Source organism: Aulonocara sp. 'chitande type north' Nkhata Bay, linkage group LG6, assembly GCF_057382095.1.
Source record: "Aulonocara sp. 'chitande type north' Nkhata Bay isolate Kocher_YH1m ecotype deep benthic linkage group LG6, A_spYH_male_GT1.1, whole genome shotgun sequence".
NCBI lineage: Eukaryota > Metazoa > Chordata > Actinopteri > Cichliformes > Cichlidae > Aulonocara > Aulonocara sp. 'chitande type north' Nkhata Bay.
In genome coordinates, this window is record NC_141349.1 from 36,844,156 (window position 1) to 36,861,350 (window position 17,195).

The window sequence follows — 17,195 nt, forward strand, 5'->3', positions numbered from 1 at the left end:
GTTGCTAATTGTGGATGCTTTTTTTCAAACCCCATATTTGAAGTGTGGGACTCTTCCCGACAAGCTTTGCATGATTCACAGTTTAAAGAAACTGAACAGTGAACTGGGCTAGGCCGAGGTTCTCGATCATTTGACAGGGGTACAGAGTATAAACATAGCTTCTCCACACTAGAAGGAGTCAGCTGAGGAAGATTGGGCATCTGAATAGGACGGAGAGGTGTTTTGGTAGTGTCTGGGAAGAGACCCGGAACAGACAAGCTATGGACATTGTGTCACTTGGCTTGCCAGGGAATGCCTTGGAATAAGAGGTGGTGGCTGGGAGGAGGCAGATCTGGGCATCTCTGCCTAGATCTCTGTCCCCCAATCCAGACCCTGGGTGTCTGCTCCTTACAAACAGATTTGAACAGCAGGTGGGAGTTACAACGTGAACCACATAATTTAGGCAACCATATCAGGTACACCTGCTCTCAGCACATCATGCCCGAGTGTTAAATCAATCTGAAGTCCAATAGTAACAGTATATGGCACCATAAGGGCCAAAATCATGATGGTATTTAGCAACAGGTCATATGTACAGAGTGGAATATTGTTATTAACTTACAACTATATCTTAAGTATAAATATAAGAAAATACTCCATGAGACAGTATCAGACCTTTAACAAACTTACTCTTTGGCTGATTGTTGATCTGTTTTCTCTTGAGGCTGGTGACCCTTGATTCCTGCTTCAACACTGAGCACAGAAACAGAACAATAAGAGTACACAGCACAGGCCTCAGCAACAGTAAATGAAACACAGACACAGATCTATAGCGGGATCATAAATTCTGAGACCATGCTGAAAATCTCTCATATCTTCATAAAATTTGAGGACATGCAAAATGAAGAACAAATGTTCTGACCACGAAAAGCTCACATGGTGTGTTTACAGGACTGACAATGACACTGAAGTGCCTCACACTCAGAGTGAAAGACGCTGGTGGGTATATTCAAATCTGGAAACCCCAACTTCCCTCTGACCCAGGACAATTTATCTGAGGTTTTAACTCCAACATGCCTGAAACCTTTGGAGGAACTGCTTGAAGACGTAGTAAGTAATTCAAAACTATCAACACATCAAGGTTGAACAAAGCTGGGCAGTCTGTGGCGGGCTGATTCCAGCCTGTCAACACTGTATTTCTAGTTCAAACTGCTGCACTGATATCATCATGTATGCATGCTAGAATATGCTAGAGCAAAATTTAAGGTTTTTATTAATGTTTCTTTAGTGAGCTCAGATTTTTTGGAGCACAGCTTACATCTCAGCATGTCCTGGGTCTCCTTGCTGAACTGTGTGGCTCTGGGGCTGTTCCACAATCCCCTGCTAGCTGAAGCCTGTGAGGAAGTTTCCATCTGCAAACTAAAACACACAAATTACAACCCAGAAAACCATTGTTTTAGTTCAATTTATGATGCTGTTATTCCTGAATTTAACGTGAACTTCATCGCTGTGATCTATGAATGACTTCAACACGACCTAAAGCTTCGGAAAAAAACCCGTTAATCTACGAGACAAATATTGTAACTAAATATTATATTAATAATCTAATATTAAACACTAATAACATTATTAAAGCTCACCTCGTTGTTTTTTAAGGAAAGGCCAGTCTTTAAAAAAGGAGACCAACTTCAAACTCAGGAAGATGGAAGTAACACTATGTTGCTATAGCAACTAAATAACAAAAGCCCTGTTTTAACTCACTGAAATATGTTTTTAAAAAAAAGAAAAAAAGAGGGAAAGACAGAAAATTATTACTATAAGACTCCACGTTTTTAAAATCTTTTTTAAAAGATATTTTACGCTTACCAATGGTTTCAAGACAGTGGTGCAGTGTCAACTATGGCCACTAGAGGGAGACATTATTATTTTTTATTACCGTTTTAATGGCTTCCATCAGTTATTGATTTTATTTTCATTTATTTTAGTTTTGTCACCAAGAGTCTATTAAACATTTTTTTATTCTGTTAAAATATATATATACAGAGAGGAAGTCAGGAATTACTAGCTAATTAATAGCTAAATACCATTTTTATAGAACAAAACACTCATATGGATCCCTAAGATATTGACATTATATCATCAAAACTACAAGGGATTTCAAAAAAATAATTAAGAGTAACGCAAACTAATTACCAATCGTGAGACTCAAACAAATGCATTTTTAGTCAATGCCTTTGAAAGTGACAAATAAACAGCCTAAATTGAACTTGTTTAATAGAATAGAATAGAATGGCCCTTTATTGTCATTGTACATGTACGATTCAATGTGTCTATAAAGCAGTCGATCATTGCATATTTTTTCAACCTGCATAGTGAATGTCTTATGTGTAGTCGTCACTCGGAAGACTCTCAAGAGAGAGTCTTTATCAGTGGCGGGCAAGTCATCGGGGGTCAGCAGCAGTCAGGGCATCATTATCTGTGGAAATACAGCAGCCTGCATTTGCTGAATGTCTGCAGATAAACAGCAGCCCGAATATAATCACCTTTCACACATAGGTCTTCTCAGAAGTCACACGTCCTCGCTGGGAATACAGACACAACCTGTGTGCACGAGTGTGTCAAACTGTAAGCAGCAAAAACAGAAGAAGAGGTTCACTTTCTGCTGTAGAGTCAAACAATTAAAATTACTACATATCCATTATTTGTTTTAGTATATGTTTATATGCCAGTCACCTGTTTTTAGGTATTTACACAATCATATTAAAAGTATGCAAGCTGCTTTTTCAAATCATGTATGCTTTCTTTTTTCAATTAACATGTCTATCAACATTAAACGTGCATAAAACGTCTCTGTATGTGTGCCCACACAGTTTGGACTTTGTGCCAAAGCGTGCTTAAATAGATAGCGGCCTTTCATCTGATAACAGCCAATGATCTGTTTACTTGTGAATGAAAAATAACTGAGTGTGCGCCATTTGTCTACAGGCTTAATTTTACTGCACTTTAAAGGCATTTGTGTAGACATTCAAAAGTAAGTTCAGTAAACTTAGAAGATGTTTTCAGCATTATTTATCCCCCTTTTTTTTTATTTGCAACTATTTGCAGTGACTGTTACCATCTAATTATCATGATTTTATTATTTTGTGTATCATTTTAAAACTACTCGTTCAGTTTTGATGGAGCAGCTGTTTAATCCTATTAAGGCTAGTGTATCATATTTGATACATTTTAGCTCTACATCATTAGCATGATTTTGTTTCCCTGAAATACCTGATGTACACTGTCAGAAACGTGCAGTGCTACACAAATGCCAAATGATACAAATTAAAACTCACATACGCAAATTTATATTAATTTATTGTTTAATTTTGTAAAACAGTTTCCCCCTTTCCCTTTTTGACATATTCTACTTACAAAATAAAAGTTTCCAGTGACAAATCAAAAATGTTTCTTTCGTGTTTAATGCGTAAACAGTTAACAACTATTGCTTTAATCCTCATCATCATTTGACTCCCTGTGAAGCCTTAAAAAAATGTGTGTGTTGCTATTTGATCCCAACTTTTTCCTCTGTGAAATAAACATCTGTAAAAACGTACTTTAAGAATTTTAAAAACATGAGTGTAAAATGATTGTTGAGCATATTCACGTCAGTGACCATTTCACTGATAATGATTCATCAAATTTTAGCTTTTAATTGCAGCAAAAGCGAAGGTTGTTTGGTCTTTCCTCACATGTAAAAGGTGAGAGGACAGCCTGACGCTCAATGTTTTTTCAGGTTTTATTGCTCTGAATCCCACACAACAGGAAGACAGTGTGCTGAGGTCAGATAGTAGAGTTTCTTAGGGTTTATAAATGACCGGTCTTAAAGGAACCAGAGAAGTAATTTACACGTATGCTCCACCTCCTAACGGTCAAAACCTACATGAAAACGAGAGATTTGAAGTTAGACTTGCAGCTGACAGAGATAGACAAGAGAGAGGAGGGAGAGATAGCAGGCAAGCAATGACGAAAAGGAGGCAGTTCTCTGTGGCCTGTTTGCACTGAGTGGACTGTAACTGGGATGAGAGGCCTGGTGAGCTGGAGTCTGACTTCCTGTTAGCTGAGGGTGAGGTGGGCATGTAAAAAAAAAAAAAATACAGAAGTATCCAAAAGAAAAGAGAAACTTTCCTGTTCTTGTTACACCTGTTGCCATATCAGACTGCTTGATGGCTGTTACCCAGGCTGTGCTCCCTTCCTTCAGCTCCTTCTCCAACCTCTCTCACTCCACTGACAATATGAAAGTAAGTAGCATGTTCACTTCAAATATTTGATTCTTTTAGCGAAATATAGTGACTCACCTTTCATGTAGTGTGACCATTTAATATTTATGTGTCTGCTTTTACTACAAAAGTGACGGAATAATGCTCAAAATTAAACTGCTACCAAAATGACTTGTAAGTTTTTTTGTTTGTTCTAAAGGGCTCTAAAAATATACTGCATACAGTTTCAAGATGAAGTTAAATGAAATCTTATTTACACTTGGTAGCTTTTTGTAAAATTTTGCTGTTGTTCCAATTGAGTTCACTTATTGTATTGTGGATTGTGCTGCTTTATATGAAAAAGCAATGAAATCACAATGTAAAGAAAGTCTGCAGGGAGCAAAACTGTTGGCTTAATAAATAATTTATTGAATATCTTTAATGATAGCTTTGGATTTGTATTAGAATAATACACGTGTGTGAGAGCCACCAGCATCTATTACCACAGTGGGCAGAAATTAATGCATTTTTTTTGTTATTTCTGGCAATCTGAAAATTTTTTTTTACTATTATGTGAAAGAAACTAAACTAAATTAAATCAGTAATAAAGAACAGTGACTTTGCAAAGTCTGAAAGTTTTACAATTGAATAACAGTCATTAATAATTCAAATTTGTAACAGAACAGAGTGGAAATGTCCATAAAGATAGAAGTATGTTGAGACGGAAGCTGTTCTTTTTATACAGAACTAAAAATAATATTGTTGAAGTTCAAAAATACTCTACACTTGAGGATTTGTGGCTTTGCAGATCCATTGTGATCTACAAATTGTAATGTACATGTGATAACAGAAGTCTGTCTGCACATAGAAAAACTGAGATATATTATTGAAATTGCACATAGTTTTCTCAAACCATCTCACAGTGGTTATTACGCAACAGTTTTACTGGTCTGGTCCGTTTTAAATCAGATTAGGCGCTTTGTGGCCCTAAGCAAGAAGCTTGACTCACTGGTGCAAATGCTAAGAAAATCTACTCATTCGATGAAATTCAGCTGAATTTATTATGGGCTTATATTATTATTTGGTTATTCTGAGGTAAACAAAATAAGTAATCTAGTTTGTTTGTATATTTGGAAAATACCCTCTGTGAACATTTAAGGATGTTCTTGGTTTTCATGATCTTAAAATTCTCTCCAACAGGTGTGTAAGTCAGATGGGTCTCTCCCTTTGGACTCCCCAAGCACTAAACTGTCACCAAAGAGCTCTGAGCAACTGCAGGTCTCTGAACAAATGGCAGAGGAGCTCCTGGATGATGACAGCCAAGCATCATGGGATATTGAGTTTCTGCTGTCAGAGTGGCGCAGCCCTTCCCCCGACCCTAGCCCCTCTCTCAACAACAGCAACCAACTGCTTCCGCAGTTTGACCCAAACACTGCATACCAAGAGACGAGTGTGCTTAAGGACCCATCAGGACAGGAGAGTCTACAGATGAACAGCGGCAGCCTCATGGCTGAGCTCATGTCCCTTGCTGAAACCACCACAGTCCAGCCAGAGCTGTACCAGCGTAGTTTTAATGACGATCAAACAGGTCGAACTTTATTTTCTAATGTGCATAATGTAAATCAGTTTGACTTCTCCCAAGGAGGAAGTGTTGAAAGACACAGCAGAGGAAGCCTCAGTAAGGTTGCATCATGGGACTTCAACCCCTACTATCACCACCACCACCAACAGCAACAGCCTCCCATGGTGGCCATCCCTGAAAACAGGTTCATCCGACCTCAGCCTGTGACTCCTGACCCTCGACACTACCGCTACTTGCCCCACTTTAACCACACTGCCAGCCTTTACTGTGACTACAACCACAGCCAGGGGCATTTGCCCCTGCACCAGCAGCCTCTGCTGGTTGGACAACAGGTGCCCCCTAGTGGGTTGGAAGGGAAGCGTGGCAGAAGAGCTACGGGGAAAAAGAGACCAGCCATCCACAGCTGTGAATACCCCGGCTGCAGCAAGACCTACACCAAGAGCTCGCACCTCAAGGCTCACCTCCGCACCCACACAGGTAACCAACAACAGAAACAACTGATCTTAACTCATGGTTTAAATGATGCTTTTTTAAAAAACTGCTATCTGCTTTATTATCTTTTATCAGGTGAAAAGCCTTACCACTGTTCATGGGAGGGCTGCAGCTGGAAATTTGCCCGCTCGGATGAGCTGACACGTCACTACCGCAAGCACACGGGTCAGAAACCGTACCAGTGTATGCTCTGTCAGAGAGCCTTCTCTCGCTCAGACCACCTGGCTCTGCACATGAAGAGACACAACTAACGCTCTCGCATATACACAAATCTACACCTCTGCCATTATAGGACATTTTAATTAAAAAGTAGACAAATTTTGTCTGAATGTAGGACCTCAAAAGTCATCTGGTGTAGATGTTTTTGGTATACTTACAAAACAAATGAGATAGGTCTAACTCAAAATCTAATTGAAAACCCTTCAGCTTCAGAAATGATTGATATCCGTCACTTAAAGAGTGACCATTAGTAATTGCTGAAGCACTGGTAATTAGAGAAGTACTCCACAGAAAAAAGATGGAGCAGGGGACTTGCTGCAGGCACTGTAAGGCAAGGCAAGGCAAGGCAAGTTTATTTGTATAGCACAATTCAACAACAAGGTGATTCAAAGTGCTTTACAGAGACATTAGAAACAAGAACAAATAAAAAGCATGATTTAAAATTGATTAAAACAAGCAAATAAACTAACTAATTAACAAACAAACAAACAAACAAACAAACAAACAAAACAGTATATAAAATCAAAACAGATAAAATCAGAACAGTAGATAAAATCAGTAGTTAAATGTAAGTTTTGAAATTTAAGCTTAAAGTGTGGATTTGGTGCTTTATTCAAATGCAGCTGAGAACAGGTGAGTCTTCAACCTGGATTTAAATAAACTGAGTGTTTCAGCTGATCTGAGGCTTTCTGGGAGTTTGTTCCAGATATATGGAGCATAAAAGCTGAATGCAGCTTCTCCGTGTCTGGTTCTGACTCTGGGAACTGATAAAAGACCGGATCCAGATGACCTGAGGGATCTGGATGGTTCATACTGGGTCAGGAGGTCATTGATGTATTTTGGTCCTAAACCATTCAGAGCTTTATAGGCCAGCATCAGAACTTTAAAGTCTATCCTCTGACGGACAGGCAGCCAGTGTAAGGACCTCAGAGCTGGACTGATGTGGTCCACTTTTTTGGTCTTAGTGAGGACTCGAGCAGCAGAGTTCTGAATGAGCTGTAGTTGTCTGATTTTTTAGGTAGACCTGTAAAGATGCTGTTACAGTAATCAAGCCTACTAAAGATGAATGCATGGACTAGTTTTTCCAGGTCCTGTTGAGACATCAGATCTTTTATCCTTGATATATTCTTGAGGTGATAGTAAGCTGACTTTGTTATTGTCTTAATGTGTTTTTCTAAGTTTAGGTCTGCATCCATCACTACACCCAAATTTCTCGCCTGGTTTGTGGTTTTTAGGTGTATAGATTGAAGTTCTCTGGTGACCTGTAATCGTTTTTCTTTGGCACCAAAGACTATTACCTCAGTTTTGTTTTTGTTTAGCTGGAGAAAATTGTGGCACAACCAGTCATTGATTTCCTCAATGCATTTACCAAGAGCCTGTACAGGGCCTCGGTCTCCTGGTGACATTGTGATATATATTTGTGTGTCATCTGCATAGCTGTGATAGTTTATTTTGTTGTTCTTTATAATCTGTGCTAGTGGGAGCATGTAAATGTTAAACAGAGGGGGTCCCAAGATGGAACCTTGGGGATCTCCACATGTGATACTTGTCTGCTCAGATGTGAAGTTACCTATTGATACAAAGTATTTCCTGTTTTCTACGTATGTTTTGAACCAGTTTAGTACAGTTCCTGAAAGACCTGTCCAGTTCTCCAGTCGTTTGAGTAATATGTTGTGGTCAACTGTATCAAATGCTGCACTGAGATCCAGTAAAACTAGGACTGACATTTTTCCACTGTCTGTATTCAGACATATGTCATTAAACACTTTGGTCAGAGCGGTTTCAGTGCTGTGGTTCTGTCTAAAACCTGACTGGAAGGCATCGTAGCAATTATTCTGTTTTAAGAAGTAACTGAGCTGTTGAGAAACTGCTTTTTCAATGATCTTACTTAAAAACGGGAGATTTGAGATCGGCCTGTAGTTGTTCATTTGTGTCTTGTCAAGATTGTCCTTTTTCAGTATAGGTTTGATTACAGCAGTTTTTAGTGATTCTGGAAACACACCTGATAATAAAGAAAAGTTGACGATCTGTAACAGGTCTGACTCTAAAGTCTTTGAGACCTTTTTGAAAAAACTTGTTGGCAGGACATCTAAACAGCAGGAGGAGGAGTTCAGTTTACCTAAGATGTCCTCCAGGTCTTTGCTGTTAATAGGTTGAAACTGTTTCATGGTGTTTAAACAGTTTTTTGGTGGACACAGTACATATCCTGGATCTGCTGTTGATGTACCAATTGCTTGTCTAATTTTTTGGATTTTTTCAGTGAAGAATTTGGCAAAGTCATTGCAGGCCATGGTCGAATGAAGTTCAGCTGCCACTGACACAGGGGGGTTTGTTAGCCTGTCAACTGTAGAAAATAAGACCCGAGCATTATGGCTGTTTTTAGTGATGATGTCAGAGAAGTAGGACCTCCTTGCATTCCTCAGTTGTAAATTATAATTGTGAAGTTTCTCTTTATAAATGTCATAATGAACCTGGAGGTTTGTTTTTCTCCATCTGCGCTCAGCTTTCCTACACTCTCTTTTTTCTTTTTTCACCAGTGTGGAGTTTCTCCATGGAGACTTTTTCCTTCCAGAGATAACCTTCACCTTAATGGGAGCAATAGTGTCCATTACATTTAACATGTTAGCATTGAAGCTATTGACGAGCTCATTGACTCTATTACACATATTTTATCTCAAAGAAGCCAGCTTTACCATGACTGGCTGCTCGTGTGGGGCTTTTGTGCTAAGATGACCGTTTTAGAGATATCTACCTCTGTGACATCGTACAAAAGAACTTGTAGAAACTGAAAGTCTGACACCTGAACATTTAGCTGATAGGATTACTCACACGTACACTGACCTCAATACGTGAAACCTTAGCCTTATTTAACATGAGCATCCACCATTGTTGACAGACAATATTAGATAGACAGATAATATTGGGTACCCTTTAACCATCACATCTACATATCTGAGCACAACAGTTACCATATACCTTAAATCAAAGTCCTAACTTAACCTGGCAGCATGTCAACCAGAAGAAGACAACCTTTGTAAAATAAGCATGTCTAAAGCTATAAGAGCCGCTTTTACAAACACTGTACACACTGTGGGTTTACAGACAGTGGACTTAAACACTAACAAAAGACCTAAAAGTGTTTGTAGCATTGGTTACAAGATGACACACAACAGTGTATCCAGAACTCACAGCTTACGAAGAAAGCCACGAGTGCTTATTAGCCATGCTTAATTATGTCAGCACTGAGATGATATAGTCATCTCAAATTCTGTTCCCCTTACAGGCAAAGCAAGATGAAGTACTGATATTTGGCAGATTTTGGCCAAGTGCAAATATCAATGTTTAATTTAATGTTATTTTTTTAATTCCCCCTTTTTGTGCAAGGGAAAGAAAGAATACTGCACTGCAGTATGATTTTATGTCCTTACAAAGTATCTGATAACTATAAATCTATTACACTGGGTTCTATACAGTTTAAAAGGACCACAAAACTGATGTGACACAACAGTTAAACATCATGCAGTCAGAAAGAGAAACACTGACCCATACCCATGAGCTGGTGTGTCCAAAATGGTAATAGAAATATGACTTAAATTATATGTGAAGCAAACTAATATTGGTTTATTTTTTTAAAACATATTTTTATTTAAAAATAAGCATTTGCTAAAGCTGTAAATAATCAGTATTTTTCTGAGCTCTCTATTGTCATTAAAAAATAAGCAACATATTTATTGTCACGATCTTTTACAACAGCAGAAGATACTATATTATTTGTAAAATATTTTTGTTTCAAAAGAGCGTTGTTAGCATTGTTGTGTTAAGAATTTTTAAGATGTTTTAATTCCAACAATAAAGACTTTTAATTCTGTAAAACTGTTGGTCAGTCGAGCCTGATTTAAAAATAAATAAATAAAAAATAAATACAAATAAATCACAAAACCATAAAGCTGGGACTTCAAAATTATTGAGAAATACTATGATATTTGTCAGCAATGATATATATATTTTTTTGTTTAATGGTTTATTAGTTACTTTACTACTTTTTTTGCACAACAGGCCACGATTTATGTCCTTGTCAGTACTGCAAAACTGCATTTTTCAGTCATTAGTACATCAAACTGGACCCTCCAGTGGGCTGAATGTTTTATACCCCTGCCCTTAAATATTGTTTGCTTTACAGCAAGATTAGGAAGAATTGTCCGTTTCAAGTCATTTGGGGTTTTCAAAGAAAGTGAAAACACATTTTTCATTTTCCAAGAGAGAGAAAGCACTATGTTTGATATCAGCATTTGACCTCTAGATGTCAGTGTTCTGTTATCACGTCAGTCCTCCAGGCTGCAGGCAGGTATCAGCAGGCTGTAGGCGGCTGTGTCTGCTGTGTTTCTAATCTGGGTAAGGGTGAGGTAAGGATGGGGATCTGCTTATGTAACACGGTGCACTGATTCATCCTGATTATGTCAGATGATGGAGTTCATCATCACATTAAGAAGCTTCCTCTCCCTCCATCTAACAAATATATAGAATGTTGTGTACTGCATACCCTCAGGGAAGACAAACAGACTCACAACCTCACACACTTACCAGCATCTACAACACATGCTTAAGCATACACATTCAGCAATGAATCTGCACTGCTTTGTAAACAAAGTTATAAAAAACCACTGCTGACCTAATGTGATCCACAACAAAGCATTAATATTGACAGTATTTTTAGTTGCATAAAAGATCACAGAGATTCTGAGGCTTTGGTAAAACCTCAAAAAACAAAAACAAACCAAAAAAGAGAGAGGGTTTGGTGCATGAACATATTTTAAAATGAGAGATATTCATTTTAAAATCATTTATTGTAATTGCAAGTTTCCACTCTGTAAATGGATTTAACTTCCAGAGCATGATACTGAAGTGATGTAATTTTGTACAAAAGCCTGTTTGTAACTTTTTATAAACTTACATGGAAATACTAAGTTCTTCGACAGATTCAATAAAATCCACGAAATTCCTCTTTAATAATATGAAAGTCTGACGTACAGTTAATTTAACCCTCATGTTCTGGATTTTCTGGTATGTGAACAGGAACAGTTATATCTTTACCTCTCATGAGACCAGTTATGCAATCATACAAATGTTTTGCAGGAGCCCAACCAAGTCAAGGGTTAGTATTAGAGTTTGATCTGTACTAGCGATTAAGACTGAGCTGCTGCAGCTAGGTCCACTTTGATGTGCTACCATGGCTAAAACTGGGTTCTTAATCCTGCTAATCGGGGACAACATAATGAATGTTGAGCAGAGACGTTAACTAGCTAGTACATGCATCAACACATAAATGCCTTAATCAGAGCCTGAAATATCTACATGAAGTTAATAGTAAATGATGCCTTTTAATCTAAGAGCTAGAAAGTCCTTAAAAGGGACCTAATATGCTCATTTCCAGTTCCATAACTATGTTCTTGGACTCTATTAGGGTAGCTTTGCATGACCAACAGTTCAAAATAAACCTTATTTACCTTGTGCTTGGTCTTGGTGCAGGCCTCCCAGTTTATCATGGTCTACCATAACCTGTTTTGCCTTCCAAAAAACAGAAGGCTTGAACAGCAGGTCGGCGGGGCTTCTGTGCACACAGCCAGAGCTGTGTTCTTGAGATGAGCATTTTGGAGACTACTTGCAGATACACTTAATGCATTATTTGAAATTTTGGTCAGAATGAGGTCAGAAATGAAATGAGCAGAGCCAATGAGAACTACAGAAGCGAAATGATAAGAATTTAGTGATTCCGATTCATTATCGATTCTCTTATTCTCTTTACTTTGATAGTAAACACCATCGCTAAGCAGCATATCAAAGACATTCATGCAAATTAATGACATGTTGTGGGTCAAATGTTTGTTCATGTTGGAGGTATTTCCCCTCTTTATTGTGATCACCATTGGGGTCATTACTCAAAAAAGGTAATATATTGTACAGAACATTTTTCAGGTAGAAATAGAGGCTGCAGCCTGACTGCTCATCTGTTTGTTACCTGTTGAAGTTCAGAGTCTGACTCCTGTGCCGGGGCTGCGCTGGGTTCTTGGCTAGCTTTGTGTTAGCATGCTGTCTGTGTAGATCAGGCTTGGCCAACTCCAGGCCTCGAGGGCCAGTGTCCTGCAAGTTTTAGATCTCACCCTGGGTCTATACACCTGAATCAAATGATTAGCTCATTACCAGGCCTCTGGAGAACTTCAAGACATGTTGAGGAGGTAATTTAGCCATTTAAGTCAAGGACACATCTAAAACCTGCAGGACACCGGTCCTCGAAGCTTAGAGGTTTGGACATCACTGGTGTAGATGCTCGCAGCGAGGTGAAGTTATGTTAGCAGCATAATGCGACTGTTGTGCTTGATGTACTGGATGCAGTTTGCACTTTACTCATCATTTTGTGCAGTAAAAATACAAGTAATGTCCATAAACACTATTTACCTCCTCAGACACACAAACTGAAATCAGCTCAAAGAACCACAAGTGCAACTGGAACTGGAAAGCAGGATCATAGTCAAGCATACTAACAGTTCCAAGGAACTGGACTACTGGAAGCCGATTCTAGATTCCTATGCCTTAAGAAATACAATGAGATATATACACTTACTGGATTGAGACTGAAAGGGTCTCAACCAAGTAGGAGCCCCTGTTAAAAATGAACACCTTCAAGCTCAACTGAAATTTGCAGCTGCCCACATGGACAACAAATAAGACAAAGGTTGAACCATTTGTCCACAAAGACATTAGGTATGTTTCAGAAAGATCAAGGTCAAGCTTTCAAACCTAAAAATGATGCACCAACTAACAAGCTTGGGTGGTGGCATCATCATGCTCTGTAGCTATTTTACTGCCAGTTGTGCTGGTTCATTGCACAAAGTTGATGAAATAATAAAAGAGGAGATCTACCTCCAAATTCTTCAACTTTACCTTAAATCAACAGCTAGAAAGTCAAACTTGGATACAGTTGGATTTTCTAACAGGACAATAATCCCAAACACACATCAAAACTGTCATAACCAATGAGGCAGGCTGGACTCAAAATGCAAGCTAACATGAAGCTTGTGGAATGGCCTTGCCTCCATCCAGATGTGCACCAAGAAACAAACCAATTTAAGTGAACTCTAGAAATTTCGCCAAGAGACAGGTCAAATACCCAACCAGAATTATGCCACAAGCTTGCAGACAGCAACCAAAAGGATTCTGGCCATGGTGCAGCTTGCTAAGGGACACTTAACCAAGTATTCGAAGGAATGTATATGCATAAATTCAAACTTTTTCACCCAAGTTGTGAAAGAACAATTAAATAATTCAAAACCCCAAATTACCATCTCATCCATGCCCATGATAAGTGCATCTAAACTAGTGACCACAGCTGTATTAACATATAAAATATGACCAATATTAAAAAGGCCTCTTTTGGCCTTGACCGTATGTCATTACATAATCAAGGGCTCATACACTTACTCACACACTGCCATGCAAATTGCAAGGTGCAACGTAAAGTGTTCTGCCATTGGAATCAAACCACCAACCCTGTCATAAGATGGAAAACCTGCTTTATCACACCGCCCTCAAGCAATCATGATAATTTTAGAGCTAATAATAATAATCTGTTCTTCACTCATACAAAAGATGTTCCACAACATCAGATAAATCACAAATATGTTAGTGATGGTCATGAGGCTCCATCTGCAGTCTATTTTAGTGCAGCGTTCAAGGGAAAGTGATTTGGGATTTAGAGGTGACACGAGGATAGAGGCTCTGGCCTGTAGTGCCCTAAAAGAACAAACAAACTCTGAAACAAATCTGCTTTCTACTTCCATGTTCTACTTCCTCCTTTCATGGTTACATAAGGTTATAGCTAACCCCTTGATTGGAGTGATCTTATCTCTGAGCATGACAAGAGTGTACTAAACAAAGACATTATTATAATGCATGTGACCAGGCCAAGGCTTAAACACCATGTGGCATAAACAATGACGGTAATGTAATGTTTTTCAGTGCATTTGATTCTTTAAGCTTATTCCACCACATTTTTTTTTCTAAATCCCCAATGCCAGGTCATTAATGGAAAAGACTCATTAAATAATTTGATTTGATTGTTTTATATAAAGAAGGATATTTTCTTCCTCCCCACCACCCACATGAACCACAGAAAACAATTTGAATGCTGCAGTGGAAGAAGGTTTACTGAGGACAGAAGCATAATTAAATCCTCCTCTTTCTTGTTGTTTCCCCCCCTAACAAGATACGTCATTTCAGTCACTTATTTAATCAAGTTAAGGAGAGGGAGAAGGAAACAGGGTAGCTTCCAGATAAGCAAGCTCACATCTGGAAGTGCCGACAGTTATATTTTAACAAGAATCAAAATGTAACTTTAGAACTCAAACCAAAAAAAACAAATACTTTCTCTATACCTGTTTTACTTGATTTCCCTCTCACATCTAAATATTGTATACTTCATTAATTGCATTTAATATATTTAATTAATAAAGCTTTTTTCATAGTTTACATCCTTTTATATTGCTTTAAATATTGGGCAGCTTTTAAGGAGTTTGAGTCTTAATGTATTAAGACTCAAAATTATAAACTCCTTAGACAGCTGCTCTAGACTCTATTGCACAGATTCTCATATTAAGCTTCCTTGAAAATGTGCGGTCAGAAGTCAAGAAAAATTGGGACATTTTCAGACACTTAAACACTAAATTGCAGTGTTGGAAAGGTAAAACACATCATCTGAATAGTAACGCTGTCTGAACTCTGCAGTATTTGTATTTTAAATGTTATATTTGTTTTAAATGTTATATACCTATGTAGTATGTGACTTTTGTTGCCATGATGCCAGGTCTCTCTTGGAAATGAGATTTTTAATCTCAATGAGATTTTTACCTGGATAAATAAAGGATTAATAATAATAATAAATAATCAACTGTACTGCTACCCTTCATATCACTAAAATAAACATGTGGAAACATTCTCACATGCAATATACACACAGTATATTATATAATTAATATTTTAGGATAACTGCTTCTCCAATGAGCATTTTATAAATGGATTTTCTCTGCATTATTAAACCCGCTATTTCAGGCCTCTACAACATCTGTATTTTTTATGAAAAAAATGTAGCATGATTTTGGACTGGTAACTGTCCGTATGGTATATAATATAAGGATTTCTAAACGATGACAAAGTAGTCCCACTCAGTGCGTTTGTTCTCTCTCTCATCGAATTCAGTTTGATTATTTTAAGCCAGTATGAATGTGTGGAATTATTTACTCTTTGTCTGCAGTTACACAACCTCACATAATGAGAATCTTGGCCTGCTGTCCGAGAGCAGGATGAGGATTAGAGCGCTGAAAGCCGCTGCAGCACTGAGACTGTTGAGAGGGACTGCGAGTCCAAATGAATCAAAGGAAAAGCTGGGAGAGGGAAGAGGGAGAAAGACGGAGCGGGGGTGGGGGTTATCCGCCTGATTTGAACTTGAGCATACACACACAGAGTCAAACAAGGCCACAGAACACTCTGTGCACCAGCAGTCAATTACTTTGTACCTTTGTTTTTCAAAGAGCTAATGAGGCTTTGCGTACACATGAATGCATATGCAACAGGGAGGCTTTGCTGACATAATGAGCTGCCTGTTTTTAAATTTTAATGCATGCATTTAGTATGGCAACTCGATAAAACCAGGAGACTCATAATTACAATAAAAATGGCCGTAGCAGAGGCAAAATGATCCTCTTTTAGTCTTTAGACTTTTCATTGACCTGTTACAGTTGTTTCCAACTCCAGGGTAGCTTTGCATGATTCACAGTTTATAATAATCCTTATCTTCCACTGTGCCTCCGTGCAGGTCCCTGGTTTCTGGTCAAACAACAATAAGTTTTGAAACTTAAAACCAACAGTAAAACATTACATGTAAAATAAAAAGGTCACCAGATGAGCTTGTTAAATACAGCATACTTGTTCTTTTGGAGAAATCGGTAACTAAAAGCATCCCAGATTATTTATTCTGCACTTAATGATTGTAATGCAAAACTCTAGTTTTCTCAGAAAGCTTCATATGCCCCTTATTCATTTTTTTTAACATGCTTTTGAAGAGGAAATAAATGTAATTTTTATTAGCTTTTTTTTTTTTTTACTGCTTTTACATACTGCTGGTTACTTACAGTATACATAATAGTGTAAATGTGCTAACCAGCTATGTGATTTCAGTTCACTTCAATTTATTTTTATACCCGAATGTCACATGTGGAGGTTAAAAGGGCATCACAGGCATAAAAACATATCAAGCTGACAGACCTTTAAACAAAACTGTTCTCTGCATCTGCCATGTTCCTGAATGGGGACGATTCTTATCAGTACAGTAGTATTATTAAGTTAAAATGGTATTTAAATGTCAGAATAAAAAAGGGGTATCTTGAAATTACTGTCAGAGTTTGCTTCCTTAAGATTTTGAGGTAGGTTGTTCTGGAGTATGAGAGCATGAACTGCAAAAGCTAAAGTATTTAGTAGCTTATGATTTGGCAGGGGTCGTCAAACTATAAGATATAAGATGACCCAAGACTATAAGATTTTGTATCGAAGTAAAAGTATTTTAGAATCAATACTGTAAGATTCTGGAAGCCTACACTCTTTGCTAAGAGTGGACATGTGTTACTGGTTTCTAACGC

The 17,195-nt window shown here is 38.0% G+C and overlaps 2 protein-coding genes across 4 annotated transcripts in view; one reads left to right on the plus strand and one right to left on the minus strand.

Moving 5' to 3' along the window:
* lg6h22orf23 (linkage group 6 C22orf23 homolog) overlaps positions 1-12,569 on the minus strand; it is a 15,408-nt gene extending 2,839 nt beyond the window's left edge. Inside the window, exons 1-4 of one of the 3 annotated variants that reach the window (XM_086296746.1) lie at positions 12,527-12,569; positions 2,523-2,602; positions 1,298-1,398; positions 670-732 (exon numbers count right to left, since the gene is read on the minus strand). In XM_086296746.1, the coding sequence (XP_086152872.1) occupies positions 670-732; positions 1,298-1,398; positions 2,523-2,533 (175 nt within the window). In that variant the 5' untranslated portion in view covers positions 2,534-2,602; positions 12,527-12,569. Of the gene's footprint in view, positions 1-669; positions 733-1,297; positions 1,399-1,619; positions 1,755-1,845; positions 1,886-2,522; positions 2,603-12,526 lie in introns of those variants that run through there. The other 2 variants (XM_086296747.1, XM_086296748.1) reach the window with 2 other exon arrangements.
* Positions 3,843-10,420, plus strand: klf1 (Kruppel like factor 1 (erythroid)). The gene is made up of 3 exons (XM_086296726.1): positions 3,843-4,259; positions 5,418-6,276; positions 6,367-10,420. Exons 1-3 carry the CDS (start codon positions 4,185-4,187, stop codon positions 6,540-6,542), a joined length of 1,110 nt encoding a protein of 369 aa, XP_086152852.1. The 5' UTR covers positions 3,843-4,184; the 3' UTR covers positions 6,543-10,420.
* Positions 12,570-17,195: the final 4,626 nt, after the last annotated feature.

Excerpts from the sequence above, each read along its gene's own strand:
- klf1 (XM_086296726.1), top strand. The coding sequence starts at position 4,185 with ATGGCTGTTACCCAGGCTGTGCTCCCTTCCTTCAGCTCCTTCTCCAAC. Across the intron at positions 4,260-5,417 it reads ACTCCACTGACAATATGAAA|GTGTGTAAGTCAGATGGGTC; the intron begins GTAAGTAGCATG and ends TCTCTCCAACAG. Across the intron at positions 6,277-6,366 it reads TCACCTCCGCACCCACACAG|GTGAAAAGCCTTACCACTGT; the intron begins GTAACCAACAAC and ends ATCTTTTATCAG.